Source organism: Drosophila subpulchrella, chromosome 3R, assembly GCF_014743375.2.
Source record: "Drosophila subpulchrella strain 33 F10 #4 breed RU33 chromosome 3R, RU_Dsub_v1.1 Primary Assembly, whole genome shotgun sequence".
Classification (NCBI taxonomy): Eukaryota; Metazoa; Arthropoda; class Insecta; order Diptera; family Drosophilidae; genus Drosophila; species Drosophila subpulchrella.
Window position 1 is genome coordinate 8,882,870 of NC_050609.1, and position 22,167 is coordinate 8,905,036.

At 45.9% G+C, this 22,167-nt stretch overlaps 3 protein-coding genes across 13 annotated transcripts in view; 1 reads left to right on the forward strand and 2 right to left on the reverse strand.

Moving 5' to 3' along the window:
• Positions 1-1,019: 1,019 nt before the first annotated feature.
• Positions 1,020-22,167, reverse strand: part of LOC119559273 (unconventional myosin-XVIIIa) — a 32,337-nt gene continuing 11,189 nt past the window's right edge. For 2 of the 10 annotated variants that reach the window (XM_037872345.1, XM_037872369.1), the window contains 10 exons: positions 21,562-22,165; positions 21,303-21,497; positions 10,110-10,244; positions 9,818-10,045; positions 5,536-5,907; positions 5,190-5,468; positions 3,082-4,040; positions 2,645-3,028; positions 2,415-2,585; positions 1,526-1,888 (listed from right to left, as the gene is read on the reverse strand). In XM_037872345.1, the coding sequence (XP_037728273.1) occupies positions 1,744-1,888; positions 2,415-2,585; positions 2,645-3,028; positions 3,082-4,040; positions 5,190-5,468; positions 5,536-5,907; positions 9,818-10,045; positions 10,110-10,244; positions 21,303-21,497; positions 21,562-22,165 (3,472 nt within the window). In that variant the 3' untranslated portion in view covers positions 1,526-1,743. Of the gene's footprint in view, positions 1,113-1,525; positions 1,905-2,275; positions 2,586-2,644; positions 3,029-3,081; positions 4,041-5,189; positions 5,469-5,535; positions 5,908-7,034; positions 8,773-9,817; positions 10,046-10,109; positions 10,245-15,816; positions 16,009-21,302; positions 21,498-21,561; positions 22,166-22,167 lie in introns of those variants that run through there. The other 8 variants (XM_037872352.1, XM_037872361.1, XM_037872376.1 and 5 more) reach the window with 8 other exon arrangements.
• On the reverse strand, positions 11,963-15,799 carry LOC119559352. Its single transcript, XM_037872398.1, has one exon. It carries the CDS (start codon positions 14,016-14,018, stop codon positions 12,072-12,074), a length of 1,947 nt encoding a protein of 648 aa, XP_037728326.1. The 5' UTR covers positions 14,019-15,799; the 3' UTR covers positions 11,963-12,071.
• LOC119559358 (lipase member H) lies at positions 18,514-20,719 on the forward strand. 2 transcript variants are annotated; one of them, XM_037872407.1, is made up of 3 exons: positions 18,514-19,118; positions 19,165-19,435; positions 19,725-20,719. In XM_037872407.1, exons 1-3 carry the CDS (start codon positions 19,049-19,051, stop codon positions 20,575-20,577), a joined length of 1,194 nt encoding a protein of 397 aa, XP_037728335.1. In that variant the 5' UTR covers positions 18,514-19,048; the 3' UTR covers positions 20,578-20,719. The 2 variants fall into 2 exon arrangements, with proteins under 2 accessions (XP_037728335.1, XP_037728338.1); XM_037872410.1 differs by having other exon boundaries at positions 18,518-19,118; positions 19,192-19,435.

Here is a 22,167-nt window from a genome sequence, read left to right on the forward strand (position 1 = left end):
ACGCGGTGGTTTCCCCCGTAAAAGGGAGGACTAGCACTACGAGGAGTTGGGGTTTCCCCGGCAACACCTGTTGCTGCCGCCTAGATTGGAATGCCATCGCCGGGCTTTATGGATGTCAGCCAGACGACTGATTGATGTCTGGGCCTCCGGCTTTGACATACAACAAGTGTTTTCAAGTGCTCGGGCCCTTCCCCCATAAGGGGCGAACTTGCGTGCCTGGCTTTCATTCGTGACCGATCCGGGATTCCAGGCGTGGGCGTGGAACTGCTGCGACTGCGATTGCTGCAAGTTTCAAAGTCACCTGGGATGGCGACTGCCGAATGGTGCCACTTAATGGGTTTTGGGCTAGAGGTCGGAGGTAAGTGGGTGCCAGATTTCTAGCCCCTGGTCTGGGTCTAGCATGGGTATGGGTCTTACACTTTTGACCTCGACCTAGCAGCGTGCGTGTTTACCCAAATAAATCAAAGCGACGGTGGAGCTGACGAATTGGCTTACTTCTTATCCGGAAGTTCAGTTTTGGGCCAAGTGCTACTTGTGCGCCATTTTTAGCTGATGACTTTCGATGGCGGTTCCTTGATTTGAAACTTGGGCCAGTAAAACTAGGCAAGGCTTTCAGGATTATCAATTCAAATAGCTTTGTTTGCTGGCAAAAAGTTTAATGAAGTGGAACCTTTGGGTAATAAAGATCCCATTGATTCTCGGATTAATTAGTTTTATAAATGTTTAAGTATTGTTCAAGCGAATAAATAAATTTATAAAATATAAAAAATCAGTTTTTCATTTTCTTTTAAATGTAGTTTTTTTTATTTGTAAGCAACATTTACATTTTTGCTTTGTGCCGGCATGTAAAATAGTTTTGACATTTGACACATATTTTACCTCATAATAAAAATAAATTTGCTCAAAAGTATGCAACGACTTTTGTACGATTTCTTGATTCTTTATAAAGACCCCTATCATAACCCATTCCTATTATAACACCTCTTAAAATAACTCAATAACCCAGGAAAACACACCACTTAAGTTTTATAACAATATATTTATTTGTTTATGTTCGTTTTGTTAGTTTTTATAGGGATTTTCATGGATCGTTTCCCGTTACATGACGATTTCTGCAAAATTTCGTATTCCAGTATTAGTTATTACGTTTACTTTTAAGTTTTTCCTTTCCATATGTGATGAATGAAGCTAATGATGTTTAATTACTGATGTTATGAAGGGGTTGATGATTCGTATAAGAATAAGAGTTATTTGTAAAATACTCGGCTTTTTTGGGATTTAATTTGATTAATGATTCAATTTACTGCATTTGCATACACTTGCCTATGATTTTGAAACGCGTTTAACTAATTTTATTTAAGTTGGCTATAGGATAATGGACTATATTCTATATAGGCTATAGGTGTTAGTTCCGTTTTTTTTCTTTTTGTTTGTTTCGAGAGAGATAAAACATGTTAATCACTTTTCATTTAGGGACTGTCGCGCAAATTAAATTAACTACGATTCAGCATTGCTTTCAAATGCCTTTTGGGTTTGTGTATCATATATTATCATGTAGCTATATTTCGATAATAAATAGTTAAACATATTGAACTAAACAGTAATCAAATAATAATCATAAACAACTAATAAATATCCAAAAAATAAAAATTACAAATTACAAGCTGCCGAACCAGGTGGTCAACAACTAGCCACGTGCAAAGATGAATCTACTACGGATTGGCCAGCTACGGATCCTGGCCACTAATGGTGGCCCACCACTGGCACTGCTAGTTCCATCCTGGTCGATGCTGCTGCGGGTTTTGTGTCCGGTTTGTTGGCCGGTATGGCTTTGGCCGCCAGTGCCAGCTTATGAATGTGTGGCGACGATGGCGACGTCACTGTTATTCTACAATAAGAAAAAGCTAATGGTTTACACGCACACACACGCGGAGTGGGAGGGGCGGTCGGGTTGTTGTTGCGGAGCGGTTGCGGATGCGGATCAGAGCGGAGCGGAGTTAGGATTTGTTGTGTATTTAGGTTTGGTTTTTTGTCACATATGCATTAACATATTTACACGCATCGTTGGTTTTAGGGGGCGTTTCGTTTTTATGATTTTGTTTGATTTGGCAGGAGTCGTCGGAGAATTGCAGCGTTAAAGTGTCGACGGCGGTTGTTGTTGTCGAGTTTCGGTTTTTGGGGTCATTTGTGGATGTGGATGGTGGCGGATGGTTTGCATGTATGGTTTAATTATTTAAATTAGATAAGCCGGCAAATAGCAACAGACCTTACAGACTAGCTAACTAGCGATAGGCATATATTAAGAGTCAGACAAATAGAGGGTGAGAGAGTAGTAGAGTAGTCTACGCTGTGTGCTTGGGCCTTAATGCTTGTGCTGCTTTCTGCTGTTCGAGTTGACTTCGTTATCAGCGTACCTCGGGCTGTTGTCGTCCTTTTCAAAGACCACGGTGCGGGTGGAGCTGACAACGGAGCCGCTTCCGCCGATGCTGCCGTTTAAAGATTGCTGTGAGCTGCGCTTCACATGCACTGGCCGCAGTCGATCCTCCAGATCACTGATTGAGCCCACCGAGCTGAGGCTCTCATCACTGCAATGGTTTAAAATTAATCATTAGATTAGCTTCTGGTTCAATATTCCTTTACTCACCTCTCGCTCAGCTCTTCCTCGCCCTCCTCCTCCATGGCCTGCTGCAGATCCGCTATCCTCTGCAGGGCCAGTCGCAGATCGTTCTTTAGAGCCGCTCCCTCCGACTCCATTTGCTCCATCTTCTTCTCGAGGTCCTTGCGCCGCGTGAGCGACTCCTGTTCGCGACTGGAGACTGTGTGGAACTCCTCGCGCATGTCGCGCAAACTCTTTTGCGACTTCTTGATCACGTCCTGGGCCTGCATCTCACGCATCTTTGACTGCGTCACCTCATTCTGCAGCTTCTCCAATGCCTCCTTGTGACGATTCACCTGTACCTCAAGGCGAGCCCGAGTGGCCTGCTCCAGCTCGAGACGGGATTCCAGTTCCTTGGTGCGCAGCTCCAATCTGTTCAAAAAAACAATAAGTTATCTGTAAACAGTGATTGTATTGTAACTTACCTCTTCGACATCATGGCCATTGAGGGATCTCCCAGATTCTCCACATTGTCCAGGCGATGTTGCAGCTCGGCCACCTGCTCCTTGAGATTGTTGCGCTCTGCTTCCATCTCGTTGAGCTTAAACTCTGCCTCTGACACGTTGATTTGCTCGGTGTTCAGGTGCTTCACCGTGGCGCTGTACTTCTTCATAAGCTCGCCCAGCTCCTCCTCGTTCTCCTCGATCTGGGCCTGAAGCTCAGCGCGATCCCTATGCGCCGCGTTGGCTCGCTCCTCAGCATCGTTCCTGGCCCGATGTGACTCTTCGAACATGGCCTGTACTTCGGTCAGTTCGGCTTCCGCTGTTTGTCGTGCCTTCATGGCCAGTGATCGAGCGGATTCGGCATCCTCCAGTTGGTTACGCAGCTGCCTAATAAGCGTCTTGCCAGGCGTGTCTGCCTTGAGCCGCTCTAACTGCGTCTGGGCATCCTTGAGCAGAGCCTTGTACTTGCGAAGATCACGTCGCAGTTTCTGGTTGAGCGCTTCCTCGGCATCGCGGTCAACGCGATCGCGATCCTCCATGGAGGAGAGGCGTCGCTCCAGTTCGTGTTTCTCGCGCAGCAGCAGGGTCCGCTCCTCGTGCTCCGTCTCCAGCTGGCACTCGAGGGCTTTGATCTTCTTGTAGCCATTTCCGCGTACTTCCTCAAGCTCCTCGTCGCGCTGCTGGGACTCACGTCGCGCCTCCTTGCGCATCGTCTCCAGGGTCATCTCCAGGCGTAGCTTGGCCTGTTCGAGCAGCTGAATCTGGCCGGCCATCTCGTCCAGTTCCTCCTCCTGCTCCTTGGCCCGACGCTCCGTTTCGTTCTTGGAGCGCCGCAATTGGGCGAACTCCTCCTCAGTGCCTCCACCAAAGGTCATCTCCTCCAGTTCACGCTGCAGCGAGGCGAGTTTCTCCTCTTTGAGGTCAAGATCCAAACGGGTGTCCTGATAAATAAATAAATTTTAAATTAACTTTTAGTTAATCACCATTGAACTGTATGATATAAATTATATATGTTTTTCTCTGGTTCAAATGTAACATCTGCAGTTTAATAGCATCTGTTTTTCTAGATTTCAGATCTCGACTTTGTTCCCATTTACACTCACTTGAATCAGCCGAGTTGAGTAGCGGAAACTCATGGCTGTACTGGGCTGGGAAATTTCAGTTTCTGTGTCTCTGACCCTGGGTTTATGCTATCTAAATCGCAGTGGCCAGTTCAGATACCGCCCTGCATGGAGCGCTCTTCCTCTTCCAGCTAATTATGAGTATCGAAAGCGTAATGAGAACGCCGCCGACGTTTTAATTTCTTTCTTGCCAGCCCGAACAATCAGAACACAGAGACACTGGGACAGACAGACGGCGGAGGGATTGGATCGCACAGAACTATGTACTCCAGTTATCGCACGTTGACGTTCGAAGAGCTACTGCCGAGCGGAACCGTGAAGAAAGCAACAAAGCGGAGATCCACAAATGTGTGACCGAAAGGCCGAGACGGAGATACAGATACGGAGCGGCGAGAGAGGTAAAGAACAGTCTCGAGTACAGGCCGATAAAAACATAAAAACCCCAAGAACCCACAACTGAGAACTAAGAAAGAAGAACTGAGAACCGAGAGATCTCGGGATCGGGATGGTACTATGCAAGAGAGCGGATCGCACATGCCGCACATGCGTACATGTGCTGAATGCTCGGTGTGGGCAGGTAGCAGGCAGTCTAGGTAGAATGCCTCAGATTGTGCATGGGCAAACGGGCCGAACAAGTTTCCGAGTCCGAGATATCCACTATCTGTATCTGTATCTCAAATACAATGTGCTCGAGCACTGTGCAACCAGTGGTTCGGAAATAGCATTGGTATTCATGAGAATGCCTACATAGGTACATTTTTGGTTTCAAATTATGTACAAAAATATTAAATATCTACTTTTATTAAGTTTTGGAATCTCCCCAGTAAGGGAAAATAGTTTCAAATACCTTCTTCCGAACTTTTAAAGGCTTATGACGACATCTGTACACTAGTTTGTTGACTAGTGTTTTGGTAATGTTGCTAGAGACTTTTATCAACATGTTGCCTCTTGGCCAAAGCAACTACTTACCGCCAGCGATTGCTCCAGCGTGAACTTCTCGGCCTGCAGGACGTCCTTTTCGCGACCGTAGCGCTCCTTGGCCTGCCGCTCCTGACGCGCTGCATCCTGCAGGGATTGGCACTCGGCATCGAACTTGCGCTGCTTCTTCTCGAGCAAATTGTTGCGGGCATTTTGCTCCTCGAGCAGCATGCGCAGATCGTTCATCTCGTTGGTCATCTTCTGTGCCTTGCGCTTCCATTGGCCCACAACCTGACGTTGCTCCTCAACTTCTTCGTAGGCATCGGAAAGCTAAAGTGGAAGGGGGTAACATATTATACTCTGGTAATATAGGTTATCTTTAATCCATTTAGCCCACCTTCTTCTCCAATTGCTTCTTGAGCCCGACCAGCTGTTCCAGATCGTGCTCATGCTGCGTGTGCAGGCGCCTCTTGGTGAACTCCAGCTCACGTGCCACCCGCTCGTACTTCAGCTTATAGACTCCTCCTCCGCCGCCGCCATCCTCGTGCTCCGCATCCTCGTCTTCGGAGATGCCGTTCAGATCGGACTTGGCGCATATCAGCTCCATTTCCAGCTTCTCGGTCGCCTCCTGCAGGCTCTTCACCTTGTTGGCCTGATCCCCCAACTCCTTCTCCAGCTTCAGGCGCTCACCCGTTTCCGCCTCCAGGCGCTCGGTGGCTATGTGAGCCGTGGATCGCTCCTCGGCCAGGTCCACCGTCAGCTCGGAAAGCTGAAAGGATTGAGAGGCATTCGAAAAATATAGAATATTCATATTAATTGTGTGCTAGATTTCTCAACGAATTTATTATCGTATTATTTGACTGTTTGTTTGGATTCGCCGAATTGAATTTTTGTGTGCCATAGATACATATGTCCAAACAAGTAAGATCATTATTTACAGAACGCCTCCGCCGTAGTGGCGATATTTTGTAAGTTATGGGATACACTCAATGAACCTTGATTTGCGGAAATGTCGAGAGGAAACACTAAATGTTTTATTTTCCTAACAAAGCTTATCTATCCAAGTTCACAAAAAGAACAACCGTTTATAATAAACAAAATTAAATTTCTTTTACTTAAACATGAATAAAAATATTAAGATCCCAATAAATTTAAAAATACCTATTTAAAACAAATGCTTCATCGAAGTCAGCTGAATTATTTCAAATTCCAATGACGTTGTTTAATATATACATAAAGTATCTAGCAAACATTGGGAATGGTAAAAAAGAAAAAGCGGAAAGTTGGAAAGAAAAATTGTCTTAAGAACACAAAATGAGACAGGGAAATTACTCATTTCGTAGGATCATTTACTAAACCATAGATCAAAGCATATCTGTCAAAAATAGTACCTCTATTTCCCTGACACAAATTGAAACTGACTCAATAAACTTCAGAAGGTCGGTTCAATGGCCTTATAAAAATATGATTCCAGACTTTCAAACTCTTTCAAAGAATATCCAGAAAATATTTTGGAGAAACTATTTTCAATGCTGCCAAACCCACCTCCTAAAATTTTGATTTATTTTATTCGCCCCCAAACGAAAAAGAAAACAACAAATATTATGGATATGCATATGGAATATTTCCCTACTGCCTGAAAGAATTCCGCCGTGTGAATCACTCAGTATGTGGTTCCCAAAAATAGATCCTCCTCCAACTCAGGTGTGGGGGTGTACGGAGGAGGAGGAGCTTCGCCGCTGTCAATGTCAGCGCAGCATGGAAGCCCCCACCCATTAAATGCCGTCTTGTTTTGCTTAGGAATTTAATGTTTATGAAGAGGAGACATCATCACCCCCACTCAACAAGAGATCTTAATTGTGTCAACGAAAAGCTCAAGGTTAGACCAACTGATACCTCATCATCCTCCTCGCGAATGGTGCGATCATCATCATCGTCATGGTCTCCATTGGTCAGGCTAATGGTGGCCACCGAGGACTCCCTGTCCCGATCCCGGGCTACCGAATTGCCGCGTGATGTGGGTGTGTGGGGCAGCTGCTTGGCCAGCTGGAAGGCCTTGGTCAGGATGTTCTGCGAGGAGCGAGTGCGTCCCACCGATCCGCAGCGCTCCATGCTGTTCCGCTCCCGCTGTCTTTCTATCAGCGAAATGGTATCGTAGTCATCGTAGCCGGAACAGGTGCTGCCCGGCGTGGTGCAGCGACTTTCCGATCCTCCAGCACGGCCACTCTGGCTGGTCGTCCTACGCGTCCTCCGGCCCATGGCGGTCCACTCCTCTTGCACATGATCCGTGCGCTTGAGGAAGTTCTGTATCTTCTCGCTCAAATAGGCGGACGAGGTGCGCGGATCCTCGAAAGAGGGCGAGGCCCTCATCGACTGATGCACCGGCTGTCTCTGGCAGCCGAGGACAAATGACAGGTTGCCATCAAAGACCACGGGCGAACTCTCCAGCTGCCGCATCTCGTAGGGATCACAACCACCCGATCCTCGGGTGTAGCTCTGCGGGAAAACCCTTCTTGGGGGCGTCTGCAGCCTTGAGCTGGTGTTGTAATTGGAGATCGATGACTGGGTGGAGCAGCGCGAGGAAACCGAGTAGGCGGGACTGGGTGAACGGTTTACCAGGCGGAGGCGATCACTGCTATCCGCACCTGCAACCGAATTCAGTGGCAGTTTTAGCGAGATCTCGTACGGGCTTTCAGTGTCCTTATTATTACCCAGCAAGGATGATGAAAGCGACGTAGAGCTCGAGGTTTTGGAAGTGTATTTGCTGGTGGTGTTCAGTGTGGTGGTGGTGGCGGATCGTATGGTGTGGCCATTGGTGAGCACAGGACTCTGTTCCCGCTGCTTGGGCAGCAGGCGGATCTGCTTCCTGGCCTGACTTGGCGGTGGTTTGGGTGGTCTGGCCAGCGGAGCAGATCCACTCAGTGTGGAGTTCAGCGAGGAGCCGCTGCTGTTGTTATTGTTGTTCTGGGAGGCCAGGACTCCTGATCTCGGACCGCCGTTCATGGCTGCCAGTACGCGGGCCAGAAACTTCTGCTTCTCCGATCGGTTCGATTCTAGAGGTCCTGCATCCTCAACTCCTGAAGCTGCAATGTCAGCGGTAGCTTCATTAGCAGGCGACAGGGGAGGCATGGGTTCGGATTAGTTGCAAGCGGGGGCGGAAGGGGTTAGAGGGTTTTTTTGGGGGAGGGGATTTGGGATCTTGGCTCGGGAGTTTGTTTCTGTGCAAGATTTCTCCTTGGCCAATATTTGTCGAATTTATTCGTGTTTCTGTTCGCAAATTTCGAAATTTCTATGTCGTTTTGTCGTTGTTTGTTATATCAATCGTGTGTTTTGGGGGATTATATTATGCTAGGGGCTGTCAAAAACTTGAGACCGTTGATGCAATTTAAATTTATCTCGGACTGAATTTTTTTGTTGCTTGTTGTTGCTGCATTTATTTCGCGCACGCTTCAAATTGCCAACAGATTTTCCTTTGTTTTCGCTGGCTTTTTTTTATTGCTTTTGGCAGCGATTCTTCACAGACGCACGGTAGATCAGATCAGATCGGATAGGATAGAATCGGATCACATCGAATCTCCCGGATACGGCTCCTCGGGCCTCAGGCGTACGCGACGTTTGCTCGGCGACTAAGTGATGCGTACGGATTTCGCTGGGTTCTGCTCTGGCCAGCGGAAAAAAAAAGCTCGCCGGCTATTCTTCTCTCTACTTTTTGGCAAACCAATAGTCAGAGAAATCTCTATATCTCATTATATAGAGAGAGAGTAGAGGCGCCAAGTCAATTGCAACATCGCAGCAGTTCCGGCTATATCACATAATCTATAGTCTGACGGTTGTCTCTCGATTTCGGCCAACTGTTGATCCAATAATTTGGCAATCTTTGATGGCATTATGTAAATCCTATCGCGTTCTATACCAGCTGCAACTCAACCGTAGCGCGACAAAGTATTATTAATGATCTTTTAGAGCATTTAAAAATACATCTGGCTATTCTGGTGTGCGATATGTGCGAAACATTGCCTTAGCATCCACATCGCATCCCATCCATCTCCACCACAAAATATATATGTATGTGCTCGCACGGACTCTCAGAGTCAGAGTCAGTTGGTGTTCAATGCCCAAAAGTCTATATTTAGCCCACTTCAAAAACCGAATAATACAAATGAAAGGGGAATGGAAATCCACTGGCGAATTGTGCATCTTATTCGCGCTTACTATGGAAAAGGAAATCGATCTTTAATTGATTAACCCTACATCTAAGCAAAAAATTGATGGTAATAATATTATACCCAAGGATCCAATAGAAAAGAACTGAGTTATCTTAAAAGTTCTTGTAAAATCACCTTAAAGAATCATTGCTTATATACTCGATCCCTTAAAACCACATCTGAAGACGCCAGAAAATAAACTGTCAAACTAGTTATTATTTAGTTATATATACACTTAAAGACCATATATAAATACTTATTTTTCTTGCAACAGAATCTGTTTCTCGATGAAGAACCCCCACTGGTGCAATACAATCTAAATATATTAAGTAAGCATTCATTTTCTTTTGGCGCCCCAGATATGCAAGCACTGCCAACGCAAACATGATCTCGCAGATGACTTGTCATGTCAAGTGGCGCAGTTTTAATTGCATACCCATTTGGACACACGTCCATCGGGATCTTCGGACTCACCTTGGCTTCCAGCTTTTGGTTCTCCGCTTTGACCTCGCTGCGATCGCACTCGATCTTCTCCAGCTTGGCCCGCAGCATGAGCAGCTCCTCGTTGGCCGTCTTCAGCTGCTCCTCGGTGCGGTGGACATTGAGCAGGGGTGTGACCCGGACCAGGAGACGCCACCAGGGCCAGTCGCGAACGGCCAGGAATGCCTTGACATTGCGTTGAATGCAGCGCACAGCCAGTTCCTGTGTGGTAAAATGGTTGGGATTACAGGTGGTGACTTAACAGATCTTTATAGATATGATTTACCTGAACCCGTCGCTGAGACATCTTTTTGCGAGCCAAGTAGCCGCGGCAAAAGGCCTGCAGCTGTATAATACGATCTGAGAGCAGGACATCGCGCTTGGCTTCCAGATCGCTGAGTACTCCTGAGCGGAAGAGGATCTAAAAGAAACAAAATGTATGTATAAGTAGGTATTCGCTTTTTAAATGTTTTACAGTATACAGCATAATATTACTAATTTCGATACTAGGCACAGTAATTTATCTTTTTCTACAATTTAAACGCTTACTAATCGAATTGATAAGGCTAAAAAAAATCATTGCAGGAATTAAGTTTAAGTAGCCTTAATCAAAAATCATGTTTTCAAGAATAATCGGTATATATGACTGGATTTTATCTGAAATCCGCGTTAGTTTACACAGGAACCTCAAAACAAAACAATTCACATTTGAGGCATTAGACCAGTAATATTAATGGAATTAAATGTTATGAGTAATTTGTTTATAATTTGTTCCGACTTATTAGCACAAAGACCCAAAGTTTGTTATCATGAAAAACACTTTTTTTAAAGAAATTGTTTAAAAATAAAAAAGAAAAAATACATCTCATTTCTTAATTTCACGTGTCAGGTGCACAATCAAACTTAAGCCATTTAAGAGCAAAGCGGAGAGTGAGAAATCAAAAAATGAAATCACATCATTCGCAGGAAGTGAAGGTCAAGGTGGGTTGACTTGGCCCAGACCATGCAAACGAAGATAGAGATTGGGATTAATGGAGGGGCAAAGGAGAGGAGAATTCAAATTATGAGCAATTTGAACACCTGTGCGCAAAAAAAGATGCCGTACGCTCTTACAGGTGTGAAAGTGAGAAGAAGAAACGACGCCGGCAGAGGGCAATGAAAACGAAATTGTAAACAAGATATTGCCATAAAGGCAAAAACATCAGTGGAATATATGGTGCCCTCTCCTAGTGGCCAATGGAGGTGGTTCATGCAGGTGGAAATGCACATAGTCAGCGGAATATATGTGTTTAGCATATTTAGGGCCACCGGGTTCCCATACAAATTAGCTGCAGAGAAGCCCCACCTTTGAGGTGTGGCCCCCATCTCAGTCCGTCCCTCTCTGTCTGTCTGTCAACGCCGAATTCGCAACCAAGTCGAGAAACTATTTTCTCGAAATTTTAATTATGCCCGGCACGTAGACAAAAATGAAAGTAAACCAATGTGAAATGGCAAACTAAACTGTCTTGTGCCGGCAATTGTTGAGTTTGGAGTGCTGAGTGTGTGTGGCACAGTCATCACCTGCTGCTGGTGGACAGTCGGATGCATGGACACTCGGATGAGACCACTTGGAACCCAGGGAGTGGTTGGTACCGACAACGAGCGATAAAAAACCATCTGAAGCACTTTTTTCTCGTCGGTGCTAAAAATCTGTGGGCTTCAAATCACCCATTAATTCTAATTTCAGACTTGGAGAAAGCTAAGGCTATCATGGAAAAATGTCAATGGACATTTTTTGATCACACTGAAATTTGTAGGAATTGGTTAACACTTTTCAAATAACTAGAAAATAGAACTTGCTACAGATATAATAAATAAAACGAGTAATTATACGTATTATATTCAAACTACAGTACATCGTCATAGTCTTAAAACTTGATAAAGACTTATAAACACCCCAAAAATATACAAAACAACCTTCAATCCAGGAGACATTCGCCAGCAACCAGGAGTTAGGACCTCGTATGTAGCCAAAAGATCAGGGAAAAACCAAACTAAAGCGGTGAAGGGTAAGATGGGATAGTGCCAGAGGAAAAGAGGAGAGATATAAACCCATAGCAAGTGGTTTTGTACAATAAATATTTATTCCATTTACAGCATACGTTAGATAGAGTTAGATATAGATATGGACAGATGCAGCCGAGAGTTAAGATTGGAGTGGCTGGGGAGGATCGGAAGCGGAAGCGGGATCGGCTCGGCCGCTGCCAGGTCAGTGCAGCCGCATAGTTACCTCTTTCGTGTAGGTGGGATAGATCTCCACCTGGGTCTGGATGCAGCACACGGCCTGCACCTGGGCCACCACCTTGCTGGCCACCACATTCGAGGTGGGGCAGTGCATCGTGGCGGTGGCACTTTGTTTTCCAGCCGCCGCAGCTGCTTCGAATTTCTGGAGAAGCTCAGCGATCTTGTTGGACTGCTTACCGCAGCTCTTAATCTCGGGTGGCTGATCCTCTGCCTCATCGCCCTCGGACTCGCAGAGACTACCGGTGGAGTTGCTCGTGGAGGTGGATGTGGACAGCTGTGTGTTGCTTATGTGTCCCGAATCATCCGAGTCCTCTTCCTGCTCCGCCCGGATTTCCTTAGTGGGTTTTTTCAGAGGCTGTTGCGGTGTGCTCTTTACATCCTGCACTACCTTCACCAGGAGTTCTTGGTTCTTGTCCGAGGTCTCTCCCAACTTTGGGGGTATAATCTTGCAGGACTCCAGCTTGGGTCGGCCCACCTTCTCCTCGTTGGCGTAGTGCAGCTTCTGTAGCTTCTTCTTGTTCTTCGCCAGCTGCGAGTGCTCCTTGGTGACTCCTCGACTGATGGTCCTCTTGGGCTTCTGGGCACTCATGCTCTCCACCTGCCGCAGGATTTCCTGACCCTTGGCCAAACACTTGACCAGCAGTTCATCGCTGTTGGCATTGGGTGACTTGGGTTTCAGAGTGGAGTTGGCTCTCCTGGGCACTGGTCTGTTGGTTATTTGTCGCTTCTCCAGGCTGGAGTTGGCTCGCTTGGGCATGGCTACAGCTGCTGGAAGGGCAGCTCTTGAAGGTCCTGTGGTGTTGAGGGTAAGCAAGGATCGGGTGCGCTGTTTACTGGCTGTCCGCAGGCAAATGGGTTGCTCTAGGCAGAAGCTTTCGCTACGCTTGCGCAGACTGGACTGCTTGCGCACTGGTATCTTGCTGCCACTCAAATCACTCAGGGAGTTATATCTGGAATCGGTGCCTCCGCCACGTAGTAGCAAAACTGATCCTGCTAGCTCCGGGGATTGATAGACCTGCCTCCTGGATCTGCCCATGCTCAGGGTGCTGTGTGATTTGGCCAATATGGGCTGGTGATCGCTGAATTCCGCAGGCGGAGCGGGTAGTTCTTCCTGAGGAGCAGCCATCTTAATCTCTTCCAAAGGTGGATACTCATTGAGTATGTGATCGAAGCTCTGGAGCACTTCATTCAGTTTACTCTCATCGTGAGCAACCTTCTCAAGCTCCGCGAAGATTTCATCCTCCAGCGATTGCTGGGCCAAATTGAGACTCAGGCTCAGGTGGCTCTCCTCATCGCTGTCCACATAGCTGCAGACGCTGCTGCTCATCTGGCTGGGCATTTGCTGGATCGGAACAGGACTGATGGGCACCGCCTTGGGTGTGTATTTCCCACCCACGCATCCTCCATCCACCGCCGTGCAAAGGGCACTCATGGATCTTGTGTGCTTGCTCCCCTTGTAATAGAGTTTTCCACTCAACTTGGGCGTTAAATTATCCTCGATTTTGTGCCTTATGTGCGAAAAGAACTTCTTGCCCGCCCCTAATCCATGCTTGGGCGATGTGGGCGTGGCACTTACAACCGATGGAGGATTACTGCGCACCTGGCTCAACTTGGACTTGACCGTGTGCTTGTACATTGCACCGGGATTATGTAAAGCAATTGTCCAGCGACTGGCAATGGCACTGAGTAAAAGTGCATATAATTTCGCAATAAATTGCAGTTTCCTTTTCAATAACTCGGAGGCAAAACTGGTGACCACCACTTTCACGGCTTGGGCGGCTCTGCAACTGCTCTGGGTTGTGGATCTGGTATGGTGTTTTCTCTTCGGGCTCGGCGACGCAACTGAATTGGCTGGCCAAACAGACGCAGCCCGAACCCGAGTCCGAGTCCAAGCCAAATGCTGGCTCTGCATTCGAAAGTGGCTTATCGAGAAACGGCTGGCACATAAACACACAGCTCAAAAACTTGGCTGAGGTCGCGGTCGCTGGTAATTGGCCGAGGGAAAGGGGCGAGTGAATGCAGTGGACAGACCAAAGACCAAAGAAACCGAGCCACCGAGCAGCGACCCCCAACCACCAGGCCGCGATCCTCCGGCTGGACCAATGATGCTAATTACCAGCACCAACAATTGGCCACACATGATCGACTTGCGGTTACCCAGCAGCATGAGCATAATCAGTCACATCATCGCCATCGGGGTAAGCCATCATCATCATCCTCATCATCGTCGTCACAAAGAAAAGTGAAGCAATGGAACTGCCCTCGGCTGGATATTTGTGTGCTTCCATTTTCCATTTTGCCTTTTCATTGCCAGCAATTGGACTCGCCCTGCCTGCCCCACACAAAAGACCCAAAGAGATCCACGGATGGGCTGGGCAAAAGTGCCATGTTCATTGGGGACAAATAAATATTGGTATAGGCTGCTCTGGTCTAGACTTTAGAGGTTGCAACACGGTTGAGAGGTCGTTAACCAGAGCGGGTTCTGTCCACAATTGGAAATTGTAATGGTCAGGTTTCCAGTTACGATAGATATAAATAGAATCAACATCAATATTTGTATAAAGGCAGCTAATATCAATATATACAATGTAATGTAACTTGCATACATACATAAATAAATCGTAATTGGTATAAGAATAAGATCTCCTGTATATGATACTATTTCTAACTAGTTTACACCTTTAAAATAACCAAAACAACCCAAATACAGAAAACATTTAACCAATTATAATGTTATATCTATCAAAATTGCAAAATGTGTTCCATTAAACCTTTTAATTAGATTGTTTGGCAATACCATCAACCTCGGACGACATTTTATCATCACAGCCTTGCTGATATCCACAAAATCTTCAAAAACAAATTCACGTCGCACTTTAAGATCAGGAAATCCTTGATCCCCCGCAGTCATCATTACCATGATCGTGACAGAAGCTGCCGTAACGATGTCATTGGGGCTTCCCTTACGGTTTATTTTTATTTTTTAATATTTTTTGTGGCTGCAGATTGAGGCAATTACAAGAAACATAACTGAAAACAAAACAAGTCCGGCAAATGTCGATGGGATTACACAGTCCCGGGTTCGAAACGCATCGCACGCAGCTTCCTGGTTATTGTTTCATAATTAAAAACTAGTTTACATATTACTATATATGCAGGGCTCGTCTCGGGGGCCTGAAGATTAAAGCTTAAGACGCCAGCCGCGCCCCCCTCCCAAAAAAGGGAGGCGTTAATGAAGTTTTCGTGTCTCGATTGCGTTTGGTTCGGGCTTTTATTTTCCCATCCCAACGATATCAACGATCCCAACCAACCAACCATCCATCCATCTATCCGAATGGGATGGCTAATTTAAAAGCTATTTCCCCGTTGACAGAACCCGCCTCAACGGAGTTATATAATCATGTTCGGCACAAGCAGACAGACATCAGCCGCCAACGAACCACTCCCCATTTCTAATGAAAGCGAACGCTGGAAATTTCACTTTGGTTTTGGTAAAATAAAAAAAAAAACTTAATGTGCACTGGTCAAATGTGGTTTCCCAGTGAGGCGAATGCAGGTTGCAACGTCATTTTGAATTTTTTTTTTTTTTTTTTTGGTGAAAGTCGGCGAGGCGACAATGCCGACGCCGTGCGTGTGTTCGTAATCATAATCGGGGGAATCGGTATTGGTTTCGGATTTGGCTTCGGATTTGGACACTTTCCCGTACGTACAAGGCAGAGACAGAGGCAGACGAAGGCACAGCCAATGGCCAGCAATCCCAGGATGGGATCCTCCTGACCCTCGTCGCAGAAAAGGCTTAGGACTTCAACCCTGTTGCGAAATGATGCAGCGGCCACACTCGCGTTGCCATTCCATGGCAAACAAACTGCGCTTTTATCCGACCACATCTCGTCGAGAGCTCAGGCGATTTCCATTCGCAAAGTCCAACTGAGGCGGCCCATCTTCCAGAGGCGCAGAGATTACATCTGGGGAATTCTATACGCGCAGCCAGCGAACACAATGGCGAGATGAACTTGACCGTGAAAGCAGCCAGCGTCATCGGCGAGCGGAGAAAGAGACTCAAACTCGAACTGGACTGGCTGCAAGTGACGTCAAAGTGGCTTTATTACGATCACTTCACCGACCACTGACCACCGACCACTGACCACTGGGCACCGAAAGCACAGTTCGATTCACAGTTGGACCGCTGAGAACAGGAAATAAAACACTCAGACGGGCAGTCGAGTGAGTCCAGAGATGTGGCATGTAACCGATATCTTCCCAGGCAGAGAAGACACCTGGGGGCAGGGATTTAGGACCAGCCAGGTGGAAATATTCAATAACAAAGAATAATTGGAACTGTGGCCCTAGAATCAACAGAGATTTATTTAAAAATCAATTGTATAAAAAAAAAAAACTGTATCTTTAGTTCTAGTAGTTTGTGCTCTGTAATGATTTTAAAAATTATATGGACAATTATATACAAAACCAGGAATCAGGAAGAGATCATATACATATGTATGTTTTTGTAAGCTATCGACAAACAAAGCCAAACAATCTAAAGTAAATAAACAATAAAAACTAAATTACTTAAGATAAATATGAAAAGTGAACTTTATCCAGGAAGCCTCAAGCTTTTTCTCTTAGCACCTTCCCTCAAATGTGCCAGGTGCGACATTTTTTTAGAATGTCTCACTTACGAAACAGTTTCACCGAAGAAATACAAGAAATTCTAGTTTTAGCCTTACGACATCAAGCAAAAGTAACGTCCCAAAGCATCCACTATTGGTTCCAGTTCCAAAAATAAATTATTCGATATTCTAATTTGCTGAATAATTAGCTGAATAAAGCCTACAACAAATGTGAAAAAGACCGTTGAAAACAAATCAAACGTGCCATCGTTTTGGCAACTCATGCTTAGTGAGTTGGGCTCCTAGGTTTGAGGTTTCCTAAATATGTGAACGCTGCTGTGGAGTGGTGGATCCACCTGGAAAGGGATCGCGATGATTGAGAGGTGCCCATTTAATATAATAATTGCAGGTTAACTCCAACTTAATGAAAGGATCCTGCTGACGAGGCGGTGATTGTTCGCATGCCATTTGCAATTACCGGGAGAGACTGTCTGAAGTTTGAAAACGTTTCAATACTTGTCGATTGACAGCCCACGAATTCCAAGGTAATTTCTCGATTAGATTGAAAGTAACAGCAAATTGTTTGGACAAATACACGGAACAATGCCAACAGATTCCGCTGCGTTGCGTTTCGTTTGAGTTAGCCATAATAACAATAAGCACATATTATGTGTATGCCTTAAAACGTAAATCCTGTCAATAAACTTTTTGTAACAACTCGGCGCGAGATCAGCACACACGACAATGGCAAACGCCACGCACGGGTTTAACGATCTTAAAGAAAAGATATACTATACACATGTTAACATGAGCATGAATGAGTTTAAAACCAAATATAACAGAGAGGAAGAGTCGTAAACCCAACCAAATACCTGCTAAATGGTTGGCAAAACAGCCGAAAGTTCCAAAGCCCAGATCTCTGAGCTTAACCCTAACCCACTTGATATCTCTGGGCCCAGTCATTTTGTTTGCTACAGGTGAAAAGTGAGGAAGTGCCAAGTTCTTAGTGAGATCAACGACTCGAGGCATTCTGTTTACCAGACCTACTTTTATTAATTTGGAATTTGATCTGAATCGGGCACAATTAGAGTCTGCTCTAACTACTAATTCTCGTTAAAAAAAAAATTGTTTTTGCTAAATAATTGCTAATAATTTTTGTCAGTGAGAAGATCGGTTTACGTATTATTTCGTTTGTTTGCCGTGCAATTATTTAATTTATTTAATACAATCAATCACGTTGTAATGAACAATCCCTTTCGAAACGACAGTTCAATTTTATTGACTCAGACTTTGATAATTTTCCAATTAATATTAATGATACCTCGGGCCAACTTATATAAGCAAAGATCAACCAACTGGTGATGACTTTATCGATCCGCAACTGTAAATCAGTGAGAGATATGCGTGTCGATTATATTATGCTAGCAAAATCATTTATAATCAATGCATACATGAATAACTAAGAGAAGAGACCAGTGGTCAGTGAAAGCCTATTGACCCACTATAAAGCATGCTGTCTGGCTGAAGAGGCTGTTGCTGCGACTCAGGAGATCTAAACCTATAGGCCATGTAGGCTTTAGATGGATATAATTAAATATTTAAAATAGTTTTTTGAAATTAGCTGGTTCTCATATGAACTCATATAACACCATCACACAAAGCTTACAGTGTTGTTAAAAAAAAACTTACAGCGACCTTGATTATTAGTTAGTCACTAGAACAACCTGGTAAAACTCCGAATTTTGTATAAGACAGAGTCTTTTGTGATTCATTTCGATCTATTGAATAACTTTTGTAGTTGAAACTAGCATCGATTCCCATCGACCTGGTCGGCAGCCCTTTATGGAGGGTCCGTGAAGTGTTTGCCTGCACTTAGCCACGAGATCTGTGTTTTGAACTACTCAGCTACTGAGGGATCGGCGCTGAGGGAATGACTGCATTGGCCAGGCCCGCTGTCGTTCCAACTGTCCAACCAGTTCATCATGACAGTGACCGCTGAGCTGCTGCTGCTGCGGCTGCGCCGGTAGGCCGCCCTTGTCGGCGGCAGAGACAGAACGCAGCGGGCTTTATTTAACCAAGCCTCCGTCTAGAATTTTGCAATACTTCGGTCCGAGGCCTGTAACGAATCGGATCTCTGCCGTCTGCGACAGGTTAGCTCTGCTCAGCCCGGCTCTGAAATTTCACGTTCTTTTTAAGAGCGGCACGAGCGTGTGATAAAATTTGGATCGCGAATTGAAAAACAACAAAATATCTTAAGTCGCACTCAAGTGGTTTTTAATTGACGCCTTGTCGTGAATTGTCATCGCGTTTTTGGCTAAAGACAGTGCGGTTTATGGGATCGTTAAGGGGAATGCATATATTAGGCCGGTGGCTGTGGCTGCTGCTCCTCGGCGCTGTGGGAAGTGAGTTTCGAACGCATCGATCCGATTTTTATGATCGATCTTTAAGTCTTTTCCCCCTGTTTTGCTGTTTTAGTTGATGCGTCAATTCAATTGTTTGGTTATGCACCTGGAAAGTGCGAGATATCCATTGCGGGTGTGATCCAGGATATGCTCAACACGGAGGCCCGCATCATCCTCGGAACACCTCGTCCGTCGCAAACAAAGCTGCTTCGGTACGATCTCTATACTCCCCTTAATCCCGAGGAGCGTCAGTTGCTGCGACCAGGAGATCTAAACCTGCTAAGGAACTCACACTTTAATCCCAAGTGGCCAGTGAGGTAACTATATATATTTGATCACTAAAGTTATAATGTATGCTGTATAGAGGAACTAGATAGTAACGATTGTCAAGGTCTCATTTTTCATAGTGAACTCATATAACCTCACAGTGTTGTTGCCTATAAACAAAGTTGCAAAGATCCAAATTACTAAACAATCCCTAGAACAAAACAACTTAGTAAGACTACGGATTTTTTTTACAAAGTCTATTGTGAATAATTTCGACCCACCTTTTGTGGTACAATATGATATAATAATCCCCCAAATATGTGTTCTCTTATTTTATAGGGTTTCCATTCACGGATGGGCGGGTAAAAGTATCTCCTGCTCGAATGCCGCCATCAAGGATGCCTACCTATCCCGGGGCAATTTCAATGTCATAATCCTGGACTGGAGTCGCCAGGCCTCGGACATCAGCTATCCCCGTGTGTCCAAGCAGCTGCCATCGATAGCTGCCAATGTGGCCAAGATGCTGCGCTTTCTGCACGACAACACTGGGGTTCCTTACGAGCAAATCTACTTGGTGGGTCACAGTGCAGGGAGTCACATCTCCGGGTTGACAGGAAAGATGTTGAGGCCACAACGATTGGGTGCCATTTTCGCATTGGATCCTGCCGGCCTCACTCAGCTCAGCCTGGGACCCGAGGATCGGCTGGATGTCAATGATGCCCTGTATGTGGAGTCGCTCCACACGGATCTAACGCTGCTCGGGAATCCGAGCACCAAGCTCAGTCACGCCTCCTTTTTCGCCAACTGGGGACTGGGACAGCCACATTGTCCAAACGCCACGGCCACGGAGTTTGACTTTGTGTGCGACCACTTCGCGGCCATGTTCTACTTTGCCGAGTCAGTGCGTCAGCCCAGATCTTTTGCCGCCTTGCGCTGCAGTTCGGCGCAATCGGTGCGCTCGGCCACCTGCAATTGCAACAACAACAGCGGTGGGGGTAGAGGAAAAAATGCAGTTCAGACATGCACCGGCAACGAGTTCATGGGCGGTGAGCCGGCTGTGCCCAAGAGGGGTATCTTCTATCTGAGCACACGGCCACAGTCGCCATATGGCTCCAACGATGGCCTGGTCCACATCCGACGACCACGGCCGTCCACAGTTCGGGAGACGGCCAGCCGGCGGCCATTTGGATAGGTGTAGATCCAAAGCGAGCGAAGCGAATTTGCGACAGACCAAAAAGAGATTTTTATACACTACATATTTAAGCCTAGACTTAGCCAAGAGCCAATCCGCCCAAAGAATGCGAATAAAGCAAACATTATTTTACAATTAAAAATCCATGGCGTATTTCTTTAATCAAATTGGAGCACACTGATGTTTTGTTTTGCCCTTCTTAATTTCCATTAACTATTGAACGTGTCGAGTCAATGTCAACTCTTTGGTTTAACCAACTTATTACGCGTGAGCAAAACAATTAGATGGGAGTTGCCTTCAACAGCGAGTAGTGATAAATCTTATAGGAACGTGAGTTCCAAAGACAACTTTGAGGGGGAGAAACGACAGAGAGGAACCAATCAAACTGGTTCATCGACTGGTAATTCCAAAAAAATAAGCAATTAAGACTAAAATATATTTAAGACACATGTGTTTTTACTTGAACCTGTTGGTCTAACTACTAAAGTAATTAGAAACCATTCAGACTAAGCAAATAATTTGTGCGCATAATTGATCTTTAACTTATGGCCAACAAGTGGCCATTGGCCAACAAGTCAATAGCTTTGTATCATCTCTACCAGAGTTTGCAGCTCATTGGCAATATAATAATAAATGAATTATGATGTTCAACTTAGAAATCCTTATAAATTTCCCACAACTTCGATAATTTAAATAAATTACAATTTTAATGTTTAGGGACTAACCTGACTAGGTCCAATGCGATAGCTGGCCACATCCAGCTCATTGACAGCTAATATCTGCTCCACGCTCACATCCTTGTTGCTAGCCAAATCACCGGCCAGAAGACCAAAGCGTCGAACAAACTCCAATAATGGCACTGATTCGGGAAAGCCTAGGCGATGCAAACGAGCCGCTTCCAGGACTTGCGAGCCACGTAGCTAAAGGATACAGAAAATAATAAATTAATAATAGAACTCTACACACGAGTGATCTAAAACCTACCTGACTTCTTAACAGTGGCACATTGACCATTTCCTCCTCGCTGGCGCCCTGGCCAGCAGCTGAGCTGGGCGAACCATTAGCGGTGTACTTGGTGTGTTTGCCAGCATTGTGTTGCAGCAGATAGCAGTGGACAAAGTGAGTGCCAGTGCGTCGCAACGTGTCGATGATGCCGTCCACGGTGAACTTCACCTGCAGCATGATGGAGTTGCGTTTCACTCCGGCCGTGGTGAAGGAGCGACGAATACTGGACACGCGACGCAGCGACTGAGTGCCCTCCAATCCGGCAAAGGAGCCGCAGAAGACCATTGCCCCCGAACCACGTGTCAGGGAGCCGATGTACAGGCGGTTGATCTCCTCCCTACTGCTGTCCTGCAGCAGGGACACAGCATTTCGAATGCCTGGATGCTCGCGACTATGCCGTACCCAGCCATCAACGGCATACAGCACGGGATTAGTGCCCTGCAGATGGTGGAGCACGAACTGACGCGGTCCGGCGCACTTGCGCAGCAGCGAGTGATGTTCCCGGTCACCGTAGTGCGAGAATAAACGCTCGAGGAATGTGTCGTCGTTGGAGTTTGGATAGATGGCTTCCTCATCCAGTAGCCT